Genomic DNA, 13,904 nt, shown 5'->3' on the forward strand with positions numbered 1-13,904 from the left:
TAGCCTCGAGGCTGTAGACGCAATATCCAGGAATCCAAGCAGACAGACGGAAGCGGGAGGAGTTACGGCTGGGGCGGAGCTAGCGCCTGGAAGGCAGTAGGAGGATTTACAGGCAGCTCTGCCCATCTGCCCCTGCGCACACCAGGAGCCACGCGGAAAAACGCCTGCGCTCCAGGGAGTACGCAGACGCAGAGCCACTTCTGGGCGGAACCAGACGCTCTGTAGCCTCAGCTGCCCAAACATCCTGTAGGCGAGGGAGGCGGTGGTCACGGAAGTGCGCATGCGTTGGCCGCCTTTGCCGACACAGGGCAGCGCTGACGGGCACGGGGGCTGGGTCGGAGTAGAGCGGGCGCAGGATGGACGAGGACGTGCTGACCACTCTGAAGATACTCATCATCGGCGAGAGTGGGGTGGGCAAGTCCAGGTGAGGAGGTGCGCGGCGGGCCCTCGGCCGCTGAGCTGCGGGCTGCCCTCCTGGAACGGTCGCCGCGGCCCTGCTGACTCCGCCCTGGCCGGGCGCGCCCGGCTCAGGCCTCGCAGCAGGGTTTCTCACTACTGGGAGTCTAGGCTCCGGCCTGGTGCGGCCAAGGCGACCCGCGCCCACAGGTCCTGTCACCCCTAGAGTCCAGCTTGTCTGTCTTCCCAAGAGTCCAGCCTGTCTGTCACCTCTAGAATCCAGCCATCCTGACTACCCCTAGAATCCAGCTGGCCTTTCACCCCTAGAGTCTAGCCAGTCGTCACCCCAGGAGTTGTGATCAATAATAACTTTATCACTTTGTGATTTCCATAGAACTATCCTTCAAATACTTAATATTCTACACAGAAACTTTGGTGACGTGTTAGGACACATTCCTGGCCTATTTTAGCGCAGCCTATTGTTGCATATTTATTTATCTATCTACTTATTTATTTATTTATTTGGATTAGTTCATAGTGAAAGAACTTTTGATAACTGCTTGAAAATGACTTTTAAAGCACAGGGTACTAGAGCAATGGACACCTTTAGGTGAGATTGTTCTTGACTTGCCACGTCAAAAGAAAAAAGGTTGTATTGTCTTTTACGATTTGACTCTATCTTTGGGGGAGGATTAAATTGGCAGTGGGGTTGTATATTAGGTCAGAGGTGGACCTAGGTGGGTGTTGCCAGAGGTTTTGCTTTCATCTAGGTCTGAACAAAGTTCTTCAGGTGAAGTCATCCTTGCCCTCTGATTATTAATAAATGTTATTTGAGTTTCTCTTGATCTTTACGCATTATTTATACCCTAGAGAGCTTTTTAACACTTTATTTGGCTTTACTTTGTGAGATCTTTCAAATAACTTTAAAGCACTTCACAAAGATTTAAATCTTTAGGTAATCTTACAAAATAAACCCACATCTTTCTGTATTCTTAAAAGTTTGACAATCTGTTTTTTATCATTTGTTCCTCTTTAGTGTATACTTTTAGTGTCCTGTCATGACATGCTTCTGTGTACCAAGGAACAAATTAAAGGAACTTTCTATAAACAGAGTGGTGTGTGTTCAAGTAATGAATGGGATCTTTATGACTACGTTTTGCACATTCCTGGCTGTCATGTACCGAATATAGTTGTATTAGGAGCCATGCACTTTCATGATTTTTCTTGTTTCTATTTTTACTTGTGAAGGATCTCACATCGTTTGTTTTGTTGCTTTCAGTCTTTTGAAGTAAGGTGTGATTGAGGCAGGCCTGGAAACTTTTATGTAACTTATCTGGCTTCAAACTAGGAATCCTCCTCCCTCGGCCTCCAGAACACTAAGATTACAGGCATGCATCACCATGCCTGCTTAGAGCTTGGTTTTGAAATCAAGAATAACAGGTTGCCATCTCAACCCAGAGTGTGGTTGGCTGAGACAGTGTATTAAGTGGGTGAAATTGAGGTGTGTTAGGATTTTCTAGGAGGCCAGTCAGGTACAGTTGACTCCATAACTGGAGTTCCCTTTGTATTGTTGTTTTTATTTTATTTAGTTTCTAGAGACAGGTCTGGTTACATAGTCAGCCTGGCCTATGTATCTAAGCAATAGCTGGTTTGGCATATACAGCCCTTCTACCTCAGTGTCTCAAGTGTTAGGAATATTAGGCATGTTACACCAGGCCTGGTTCTAATTACCCTTTTAAAGTGTGATGAGTGGATTTCTTTTCTATTTACACCCCTAGACAATCTTACTAGGGTCAAATGTAATTAAAACATTTATTTAGTACCTAATGATGAATTATGAACCGCTCACTGAAAAATTTTAACAATTTGACCATTTAAAACAATATTAGGCCAAACATGGTAGCACAAGCTTTTATTCCCAGCATTTGGGAAGCAGAGGCAGGCAGATCTCTGAGTTCAAGGTCAAAGGCCAGGGCTGTGAAGAGAAGCCCTGCCGCTGCAAACCAACCACAGCAACAGCAAACCACTATTGAGTTAGGGAAGTAGGGTATTTGTGATGTACTGTGGCGAGCAGAAAAGAGCCTTCATGACTTCTCCTTGTGTACATGACAAGAATAGATGGCTCTTATAGAAGCCTCTGTCTTTTAAGGCAAATTAGTAGAGAAGTATTTGTCCTAGACATAATTCTTGAAGGGTCATTCTAAACAGCAGGTGTTTCTGTTTCTTTACAGAGCTAGATCAGTTGAGGTAGCAGGAGTTGTTGAAGAATTACTATACAGCAGAGGGTGACCTTAATCTGAACAGGTGGAATTTTCTAAGTTAAAGGCTGTTAGAAAATGACGGGAGGCATGAGCTGAGCATTGTGAAAGATGTGTGCTCCGTTTGGAGCCTTGTGTATGATAACTGAACAGTGTAGCACTCTATTGAGAACCTGGCTGGAACAGAACCTCAAACACCATTAAATGTACACTTCAAGACTGAGTCTGTGGCTCAGTTCAGTGAGGTACAAACATAGCAAAATGTATCAGGTCTGGAATGAAATACAGAAATCTGTTGGGTAAATTGTTATCCATTCTACAGTCCTTTCCCCCATTTTCTAAGAAGATTTTATTGTTACAGTAAGAAATATGAATTGAGTTATAATCACAGTATTTCTTTATTGATTTTAAATATTGATTTTTATTTATGTGTTTGTGAGTGAAGGACCTCTCAGAAGCCACAAGAGGGTGTGTGTTCCTCTGGATCTGGAGTTACAGGAGGGTGAACTTCTGACTGTGGGTGCTGGGAGTGGGGTGGGTGCTCAGTAAGAACACCAAGTTCTCTGTACTACCCAGCCATCTCTTCAGCCCCCCTGTTCCCACTTTGATTTTTTAATGTTTTGGATAGACACTCTTGGCCCAGACCTTTCTGGAATTCACTGTGTAACTCAGGCTGGCTCAAACTTGGAGTAATTCTTTTGTTTTGTTATGTTTTTGCTTCAGCCTTCCAAGTTTTAACATTTCAGGCATTGCTCTCTTCCCCCTCCAGAAAGTCTGCCTTTTTCACACTATTTATTATAAATTTAATATTGTCTACATAGTACATTCTTCCTACATACAGAATATTTTTCTCTTTTAACTTTGACAATAGGAATGTTTTGTAAATAGGAATGTAAATATACTGTGTAAGAACAGTGAATTCTAATTATGGGGGGAGGTAAGAATTCCTTCGTAATCTCTGTTTCATAGAGAAATAGATTGCGCCTATACAAATGCCTGCATACAGTTTAGAATACATTAAAGGCGGTTGGTATATCTCTGGCTATACTCAGGGTTTGTATTAAGTAAACTGTTTTGCTTCATATGGTACCAATTCCCTGTCTTTGTTGACAAAGTATCTTTAGTGCAAAGATCTCTTATGAGGAAGGATTAGCAAGTGCAAAAGAGACATTTCTGGCTCAGGGTCTGGCATAGTGTTGCTAAGTTCAGTTAAAATTCTCAGTACCATCCTGATCACCTGCATATTTTATAGTATTGCTATGGCTGCTATTATACAAGGTAACATTAGCCTACTTGTGTGTTTGGGGGGACAGGGGCGGGGCAGGTTTCTGTATGTAACCCTGGCTGTCCTAGAACTCCATTGTATAGATCAGGCTGGCCTGCAGATACCTGCCTGCCTCTGTCTCCAGCGTGCTGGTTAGCCTTTATTTTGTGGCAGTATTTTCTGTGATGACCCAGGTATAGAGGTATGTTTTTTGTATTCCTAAATTCTAAGTAGCTGGGTACTTTGGGATAAGATATTTTATACAAGTAGCTATTAAGAGTCTAAAGTTTGTTTATTATTTTTAATGTTTTGTTGAGACAGGGTTTCTCTGTGTACCCTGGACTACCCTGAAATTAGCTCTGTAGACCAGGCAAGCCAGGCTGGCCGAACTCAGATTCATTCTCTGACAACAAGTGCTAGGATTACAGGCATACACTACCATACTCTGCAATTTTTTTTTTAATGAAAATATTTTTTAACATATTTTGTTCATGTTTTTTTTCTCTCCTGTTTTCTCGCATATGTCTAATTCAATGTCTTCTTTCATTCTTTATAGAAAGAAAACAGGCAGGCCAGTAAACAGATCAGAGTAAAAAAAAAAGGCACAAGAAACATGTACACACATACACTGTAAAAACACAAAATCAGAACCTCTAATATATAAGCAAAAGACCAGTAAAATTGCCTGTCTGGGCCTTACCCAGCATCCACCTGGCTGTCCTTATTCTCCCTCTGTTTGATCCACACCTTGATGTTTTATTCCTTGTTACAGTTTGCTGTAACCTCTCTGTTTTTATTTAATGCAAAGTAGTGAACATTTTTGATTCCAAGAGACGATTATTCCCCTACCAGCAGTATCAGCATAAGATGTCACAGTGTCATTTTCTGAGAAGAGCACATCAGGACAGATTTGAACAAAAAGCAAACTGTCTAGGAGAGCATAGGGCATATGCTTGTTAGTGGATTCCTTTAGTCCTGGGAGTCTTGGGAAGTTACGGTTATGTTAATGCTTTTTCAGTACGCTAGTTCCCCTGCAGACCCGCATCAGCTCTACTCTCTCTATCTAAGTAACCATGTGATAAGATAAAAAGTCCGCATATATGTTAGATGATTAGAAATAGCTAAGCTCCTGATCTAACCTGTTCCTAACTCTCTTTTAGCCTGCTCCTGAGGTTCACAGATGACACCTTTGATCCAGAACTTGCAGCAACAATAGGTGAGCTAAGTTTAAAAGTCACAAGCATGTGTGCTTATAGAAATGGCACACATGTTTGTGCCTGTGAGCTCTGTTTGGCTTTACCTTGTCTCTTCTCAGCACCCTGTACTTTCTGTGGAGATCTCGTGTGTAATACTTAGCTTTGGTACCCATAAAGCCTTGTCACTTGTCATTTCACTAACACTACTGATATGATTGTTTGCACACACATTTCATTCCAGTACTATGGATTGTTTTTTTATTTTTCAGCAGGTAGTAAGTAATTGGAATATTTATTGCATGCCAGCCACTATCATTACAGTGATAACACAATACAAACTTGGTCTGTTACCATGGACCTAGCAGCAGAGTCTGTTAGTTTTATACATTTAGTGTGTACTTTTATATACTTGATAACATTTATTCGTTATTAGGAGTAGTGATACTAGATTGGTCTCTGTTCATGTGTGAGTGTGTAGATGCATGAACACATGAATTTGACACTGGGCCTTTTTCTCTAACACCTCCACCTTAGTCATTGTGTTTTATCACAGCAATAGTATTCCTAACTAAGACACACTGTGTGACACTTGTAAATCCTAGGAGTTTTAGTTTTTATTCTTGTTCATGCAGATTTTTACGTTCTCTTTTTACAATCTGTGATCTTTTATTTATCTTACTCTCCTGGCTAAAATATGTAGTTCTGTACACATACTGAGTAGAAGTGGTAAGGGTTGATAGCCTTAGTTCATAACTGACAGAAAGGGAGACCATCCCTAACTTAAGTGTGATGTTAACTGCATGTGTTTTGTAGATTCCCTTTATCAGGTGAAGAAATGCTTTTCTGTCACAAGCTATGAACAGGGTACCTTAGAAATGCATGTTTTTCTGTACAGCTGATCTTCTTCAGTCTAACATACTAGTGCACAGTGCTTTATTCCCAATTTTAAGATGAGCCAGGTGGTTTTTGTCTGTGTTGTATTTTAGGATTTCTATTTGTATTTGCGAAAGACATTAGTCACAGTTTTCTTTAACTCATTATCTTCTAGTTCTAGTGTCAGAGCAATGTAGAACTTAAGGAAGAATCCACGTCAGGTTCCTCTAAGAGTTTGTTTATAATCAATTTAATTGAACTCACATGGGCCTCAGAGATTTCTTTTCCCTGGGTAGACTTCACTACAGAGTCAGTTTCCTTAATAGATACAGGAGCTCTCTGGGTCAGGCATTTACTTAGCTATTTTGTGGTTTTGGAGGTCAGTGTTCATTTATGCTGTGATGAAGCATGCAGAACATGAGCCATATCATTTTGACCATTTTACACATATATTTCACTTACATTCACTGTTATAACATGATGAATTTTCAGACTGTTTAAATAACTATTTGCTGCATCGTCCCTGCAGCTTTGGTGACCTAGGTTCTCCTTTAAGTCTCTGAAGTTTGCCTGTTCTGGGTGCCTTGAGAGAGTGGTATTGTGTAGCACTTGCTATGCTGTATCTGGCTTATTTTCCTCTCCAGGCCAATCCATGCTGTGGCACGTTTCCTTCCCATGTTGTGGCAGTTTCTTTCTAAGTTCAAATATTGTTTCATTGACTGTGTGTACATCATACTCTGTTGAGCCACTGCTGAAGACTTGTGTTGCTTTAAGGTGTTAGCAGTTGTAGACAACACTACTACGACTGTGCTGCCCATGTATGTTCTTGTGTCCCCACTGTCACTACTTTGGGTCTATACTTTGGTGTGGTCCTGCGGCCTTTATCCATATGATAGCTGTACTTTTAATATTGCAGAATGCTGTTTTCACAACAGCTGTCACAGCTCTTGTTTCTCTGAAGCTTTGTCTATACTTAATACTTGTCATTTTAAAAAAACATCTGAAAGAGTCATGGAAATAGATGAGAAGCTCATTGTAATTTTTAATAATAATGCCCCTCATGTCCAGGGAAAGTTGAGCATATTTTAATATGCTTATTGGCCATTTATGTTCTTTGTAGAAATGTCTCTTGAAGTCTTGGTGATTTTTGAGCTATGTATTTTTATTGTTTTACTGTAGAGGTTCCTAGATGTGTTGGATTTGTATCTAGATACATGGTTTGCAAATGTTTTCCCCTGTTGTGAGGATTGTGTTTTACATCTTGGCAATATCCTTTGATGCCAGTTTTTTACAGAATTATTTTTTATAGTTCTGTGTGTTCTTCAGGGGTTTCTGTAGATATTGTAGTGCTGTCCACAATTATATTTAGCAAACATTTGGGTAGATTATGTATCCAAATCTTCAATTTAAGTACTTTTTTTTTTTTTTTTATTTTAGATATTCTTTCTAAGCAGCTCTTGCAGTAACTTTTTGCTAGTTTGTATAGTGAAAGTGAAAAAAGTTGGTGTTCCTCTGTTTTTTATCTTTGGAGAAAACCCATCTTTTACCATTGATTATGCTAGTAGCTATGAATTTTGCTGTTTTGGTTTGGATCTAAGAATGTCCTTGAAATCATATGGTTAAGTGTTGTGTCTGGCCAGCAGATCACAGCCTGGGTTCTAGCCTGGAAAGGCATTTTGGAAACCTGGAAGAGAAGAGGGGCTAGGCGGCGAGAGAAAGAAATGTAGCTAAGACAACATTCTGATCAAAGCTCAATTTTACTATTTCCAGACACTCAGTTATAAAGGAAGGGGGAGGGAACCCGATTTCCCGCCAAGTAACTCAGGGTCCAGTAGCAGGACGAACACGTGTGTGCCTCCAAGCAGCAAAGCGACAGGGTTCAGCAGTGGGCGTGGCAGGACGAATGAGCAGGAAGCTCCACCCTTGAGCAAGCAGGTTCAAGCAGGTGGGGGAAGGGAGACCACATCTCCTCCCATTAGTTAACAAAAAAATAGAAAAAGAAAAGGCTGGCCTGAGGCAGAAAAATTATCTATGCGCAATAGTTCTGCCTGAGTTCTTAGGGCTAAAGAAAAAAATAACCTGTTTTCGTGGGATTCCCTAACTTTTCTAATGGTAAACTGTATCTGGCTAAGACTGTCCTTATTATCTTAGTAAACCACTAACAGAAAAGCGCTGAGCTGTAGGCTCTGACTTTATAATGTTAATTGGTGCTGAATAGGTAACTTCCTGGTTGCATTTTAAGTAGGGCGTTGGAACCCTGGCTAAAGAATAACACTGAGTTGAATATTCCTCCGCAATTTTGGATGACAGGCAGGGAAACAGGGAGAAGGGGTAAGACCGGCTCCTTAGTACAAGGCCAATTGGCTTTTTTATTTGGGTGGGAGGCAGTGAAGGGCTTGCCCTTTCAACAGTACGGTCTCCAACCTCTCTCTCCCCTATTAATTAAGTTTAATAAGGCAATGCTTAACTGAGGTGATCAAATGATTCTTATCCGTAGATGAGTGGGCCTTCAACCTTGGCCTGGGTGGACATTGACCTGATTCCTCTCATGGGTCCTATAAAGACCCACATCTGTGGCTCTTGGTATCTTTTGGGGAGGGGAGGCAGAGCCTTAGGTATCATGTTAGTGGAAGATGACGGAGACTTGCGAAGTTTGGGAAGCAGGCCACCCAAAAGGTATAGCTTGTCCTGTCTCAGTCCCTTGGCTTTCTGATTGCTTGAGCTGAAGAACTCGTTACAGCACACGCTCCCTAGCACGTTATTCTGCCTCTGTGGTGCCTGACATACGTGAGGCAAAGTTACGACTGAATCACCAGAACTGTGAGCCAAATGAAATATTGGTTCACTTTAAGCTGTTTTCTTAGGTATTCTGTCACAAAGACTGAAATCTGACTAAAACACTGACCTTTATCATTTTGAGAAACTTTTCTTCTATTTCTAGTTTGTTGAATGTTTTTTGTCATGAAAGTGTATTGTCTTTTGTTCAATGCCTTTTCTGTGTCAATTAAAATGATCATGTGGTTTTCTCCTTCATTTTACTAATATATTATTTATATTCAGACATTCTGTAATTAAACTTGACTGATTACTGATTGAGTCCCTACTAATTTTTGCATTTGTTCAGATTTTTATTTCTTTGAGTCAATTTTAGTCAAATTGTATTTCTAGGAATTTGCTCATTTATCTAGATTTTTTAATTTGTCCAGTTTTTATTTAATCGTCTTTTCTGTCTGTAAAATTAACAGCCGAAGTTGAGCATCACTGACCCAAAAAAAACCATGAAACCAAAAGGGCTGAGAAATGTGCAGCTGAGCTCCACTGCAGTGTAACTCTGCAGACAGCCCACACACCAGGGGACCTCCAGCACAAGCACTTCTGTCCCAAGCAGTTCAGATAAGGATGCCCAACCAAAAATACAACTTTCTTTTTTTTTTTTTTTTTTTTTCTGATTTGAATTTCCTCTTTGTTAGTCTGGTTGTTGCTACGCACACTCCAGTGTAGTCTGCTTGACAGGCTGAGAAGCCTGGAAGTACTCACAAGGCAAAGAGTTTCAAGAGGAAACTTAACCTCCTGGAACCTTGGCATTCTTATAACCCATACCCTATCCCGCATTAGTCTGGTATGTGGATCCACGTGCTCTCTTTTAGTATTATTTTATCATAAGTGCCTTTAAAGATTGAATCCTGACATAGTGTTCATCAGTGTTCCTGACATAGGCTTCATCAGTGTTCCAAAGTCCCAGAAAGTCCTTGAAGCTGACAAACTTGGAATTGAGTAGGAATTCAGTAAGAAGGTTATCTATTCAGTAACATTCAAATTTACTTCTAGTAGAAACAGTGAAACTAACTACATATTACAAAGAATGGAGCTGGAATAGCTCAGGGCTGGTCTGCAGAGTGATTACTTAGGACAGTAGCCAGTCTCACCCAAACAAGGGAATACACAATGGCCTAGCTAATAGGTGGGTTTACCATGAAAGAGGTAGGGAATCCCACTGAGACAGGGATCTTCTCTACAGCCAGGTATAGTAGGCTATATTGCATATTAGAAGCAAGTTGTTGAATTCTTCTGACAAATGGAGATTCTCCACAGATACTTAAAAGATACACTCATACAAGAATTTATCAAGGCCTAGGAGATAGAAGGGTATTGCATTATTCATGAGAAGGTCTGGTAGAGCAGAACTCCCAGGTGCAAGCTTTCACAAGGCTCAAAGGAGTAGCACAAATTATGACTAGGGTGTGAAATCCTTACCTGTCATTAGCTGACCCTAGGCAGGACTGCTTTATCTTTACTGTAAACATTTACCTGGTTCCTGTAAGTCCTTTTGAAGTCATTCCTTTGTTTTGTGTCAGGTAACTTCAATGTACTTTGCCTGCTGTGACTTCCTACCCCTTTATTTTCCGTATTATATAAGACTAGTGTTCACTTTGTGACATTACATTCAGATTCTACACAACCTCTTGTGTTGATTTTGTCTGTCATTCGCAGACTCCTTGTCCACCTGCAACTAGAGACCCATTCTATGCAGACAGGGACCCAAGAGGGTCTGCGGCAGTTTGTGGGCTTGTTCATATTTTCTTTCAGATCAATGACAGTTTTATTAGAGTTTAAAGAAACCCTTTAGAGCATGCAAGATGTAGAACTCAGCAGCTTCCTGGAAGAAGGTAGTCAGAGAGGCCTGTCTTGTGAATTAAGCTGCTGTGAAGGTCAGTCATATGGTAGTAGATAGCCACATGCCAGGGAGGGACAGTTTAGAGAAAGAGTAAGGTAATCCAAGTTTTAGGGAAGGCCAAGTTTGTTTGGGGAAGCATGCTTAAGGGAGATAGAAAGAAGAAAAGGGGAAGTTACACCTCACTAGTGATTTAGAGAATTGGGCAGAGTTACAGAGCTGCTGTAACCCTGAAAGGTGTACTGGAGGGAGAAGCACATTTTATTAACGGAATAAGTACTCTGGTTCTCTTTTCGCATGGCAGATGACTGACACACAGCTAAAATGTTAGTTTTCCACCCAGGCCAGAGATTCTATTGTCTTGACTGTGAGGGGTTTTCTCTAAATGGGCTTTTATTGCCAATCTAACATTACCACCCTCCAAAGAGATAGCTCTAAAATTATTTAGGAACCCAATCAGAACTCAGAGCCCATTATATGTCAGGTTTTTCTGGCAGCCACGCAAGACAGAATCAATGACATTTTTGACTTTTACTCAAGAAAGAAACTGGCCACTTTTCTTTGGGGTCTTTATCCTCAGTGGTGGAGCCAGAGTCTCCCTCCTGTTGTCATCATTCCTTCTGAAGAGGTAACCCTAACCGTCATTGGGCGGCTGAGGTAAACTCCAGTTTGCATTTTAGAGCTGAGTGGTCCTATTTCAAAGATCTCAAAAGTTTATCAGTTCTTTTATTTATATAGCTATCAGTTGTTGGGAGAAAGGGAGTTTTTTGTTGTTGTTGTTGTTGTTGTTGTTTTTTTTTTTTTAAACAGATGACAAGAAATAAATGGAAGGGAAAAAATAAAGGTAAAAGTTATTAGCATTACAAGTCCTAGGCTGGCAACCAGGAGAAATCTAATTGTCCAAATAAAGTGCATTAGAATCACTTTATGGGTTCACATGCAGCTATCCATTGGGCTCCTCTTCATTTTTTCCTTTGTCCTCCAAGCCTGGGCTTAAAAAGGGTAAACCTCCAATCAGGGGACTCATTTCTGCTAGAAGCTAATTCTCCTCTCAGCAGTCCTCAGTTGCCTATAGTTAGTTCTCTAGGCCTGGGATCCTGTGAAAATGTCTACTTTCCAAATTAACTTATCCATTGATACTGCCATTGTTCCAGTCTTGTTTAGGTAGCCATTTCTAGGAGATAGTGTATCACAACAGACTTCCCAGTAGTCTCGCTCTTAAAATCTTTTTGCTCCCTCTTCTGCCATAGTCTCTAAGTCATAAATTCAGGAACTGTGATGAACTTACTGTGATGTGTTGATTTCTGCATTGTGTCCAGTTGTGGATTGCTGGAATAGTCTCCATTTGCTGTAAAGAGAGGTTTCTTTAATCTTTAATCATGGGTGGTAGCTACACTTATCTGTGGGCATAAGGATAAGATTTAGAATGTGTAAGCAAATAGAAAAAAAAAAAAGAAATAAAAGGAGGAGGACATGGCTACTCCTAAAGTATGTAGAAGAGTTTTATAGGTACAGGGAAAAAGCAGGCAGAGAGAGGAGTCCTGGCTGAACATGTCTGACAGATTAAACTGGACCGTGAGAGGAGAGAGAGAGAAAGCAGCATAGACAAAGTAGCTGAGTTCTATAGGAACCAGGTTTGTGGGTGGGGGGATTGAAGCCCAGCACCCTGGAAAGGAATGGGTAGAGGGAAGGGTGAGAAGTGCTGGGAGGAGCCACACACGGGTACTGAGTGAATTTGTTCTCAGTTTGAGACCTAACAGTAAGAAATTATGCTGGCCTAGCAAAGTGGAGGTACAAGTTCTTCTCTAAAGTCTGTGACCTCTCTAGGCCTGGGAAGGTGGCTAGGTTTCCAGGAGCAAGCATGGGTTTCCTCCTATTGAGTGGTTTTATTTATTTGTTTGCCATGCTAAGTCCTAGCTGTGGGACTTATAATGGAGCATGGAAATACTACCAGTAGCTGTACCCTCAAAGAAGACTGAGTCTCCCTCCTCCAGCAATAACCTACTACCTATAGCTCCTCAGTAAAGGGCAGCAGAATTCCTGCATGATTGGGTAGAAGAAATTCTATACTTTAGTTTTTCTTGGACTTTTTAATCAGCACTGTCATTTCATTCATTATTGATTCCTTCTCCCTAAGCATACCTTAATCAACTCCTTTATTTCTCAAGCTTTACACACCGTGTGTGTCTGTGTGTGTGCACGTAAATGTCTATGGATCTATATCCTATGGGAAGGCTATATTTAATGCATATTTTTACCTAATTTGAACATGTAATTGATTATTGGAAGACTTCTAAAGATTACAAATATACTAGTATATTGGTGACATACTTTTTTTAAATAATTGTAATACATTAACTTTTAAGAAAGCATTTAGTATGCTAGTTGTGGTGGTGGCTTACATCTTTAATCTGAGCACTTGGGAAGCAGAATCAGGCTGATCTCTGAGTTTGAGGCCAACCTGGTCTACAGAATGAGTTCCAGAACAGTTAGGGATACACAGAGAATCTCTGTCTTGAAAAACAACAACAAAAACATAAAAAGAAAGCATTTAGTATGTGAGGGTCCTGCTCATCTTATTTGGCTCTGTTCTGATTTAAATGTGACAAGCTTGTAAGATATTATCTTGAGTTGATGTTTCCCTCTGGCCAGTGGAGTAGCCTATAAATTATTTCTGATGCTATCTTAAAGACATGAGCATTACTGTTCACATGGGTCAGATGGTACGTGTCAGCTCCCTTTCCTGTAAAGGAGTAAATGTTTTGTGGCCTTACTTGATTTTTTATGAAGCTTTCCTTACTATAGCAGCTTTTCAAAGACCTTGGGTGCCAAGGTTCTTTTCACTTATGAAGTCTGATAGAGGGACTGGCATACATGTTTTTATATACATTAAAAAAATAATACAGTTGCAAGTGATTATTGAATAGGTTATATAAAACTTTTTATTTTTCAGGGGGAAAAAAAGTTGAGTTCATAAGTCAAGGGGTAGCCCTTTTACGTGTGTTTGTTAGTGTCCCAGCTACCACAGCTAAGATCTGCGTTCATGGTTGAGTTTGGTAGACAACACCCTTTTTTATTAATTTTAACCTTGGGAGAATTTCATGCATGAGTATGTTGTATGTACATCCTTTTTATGTTTTCCTCTTCAACTCATCCCATGCCTCTCCCATACCTCCTCTTAAATTCATGACTTCTATATTTAAATTATCATTGCTTACATACACAGTCTACTGAGTTCAGTTAGA

At 40.5% G+C, this 13,904-nt stretch overlaps 1 protein-coding gene across 1 annotated transcript in view; it reads left to right on the forward strand.

Annotated features, from left to right (window-relative positions):
• The first annotated feature begins 216 nt into the window (after positions 1-216).
• Positions 217-13,904, forward strand: part of Rab18 (RAB18, member RAS oncogene family) — a 33,197-nt gene continuing 19,509 nt past the window's right edge. Inside the window, exons 1-2 of the mRNA XM_021150922.3 lie at positions 217-424; positions 5,079-5,134. Coding sequence (XP_021006581.1) covers positions 357-424; positions 5,079-5,134 — 124 coding nt within the window. The 5' untranslated portion in view covers positions 217-356. The remainder of the gene's footprint in view (positions 425-5,078; positions 5,135-13,904) is intronic.

The sequence above is a fragment of the Mus caroli genome, unplaced genomic scaffold, assembly GCF_978045245.1.
Source record: "Mus caroli unplaced genomic scaffold, Mus_caroli_1 scaffold_19, whole genome shotgun sequence".
Taxonomy (NCBI): Eukaryota; Metazoa; Chordata; class Mammalia; order Rodentia; family Muridae; genus Mus; species Mus caroli.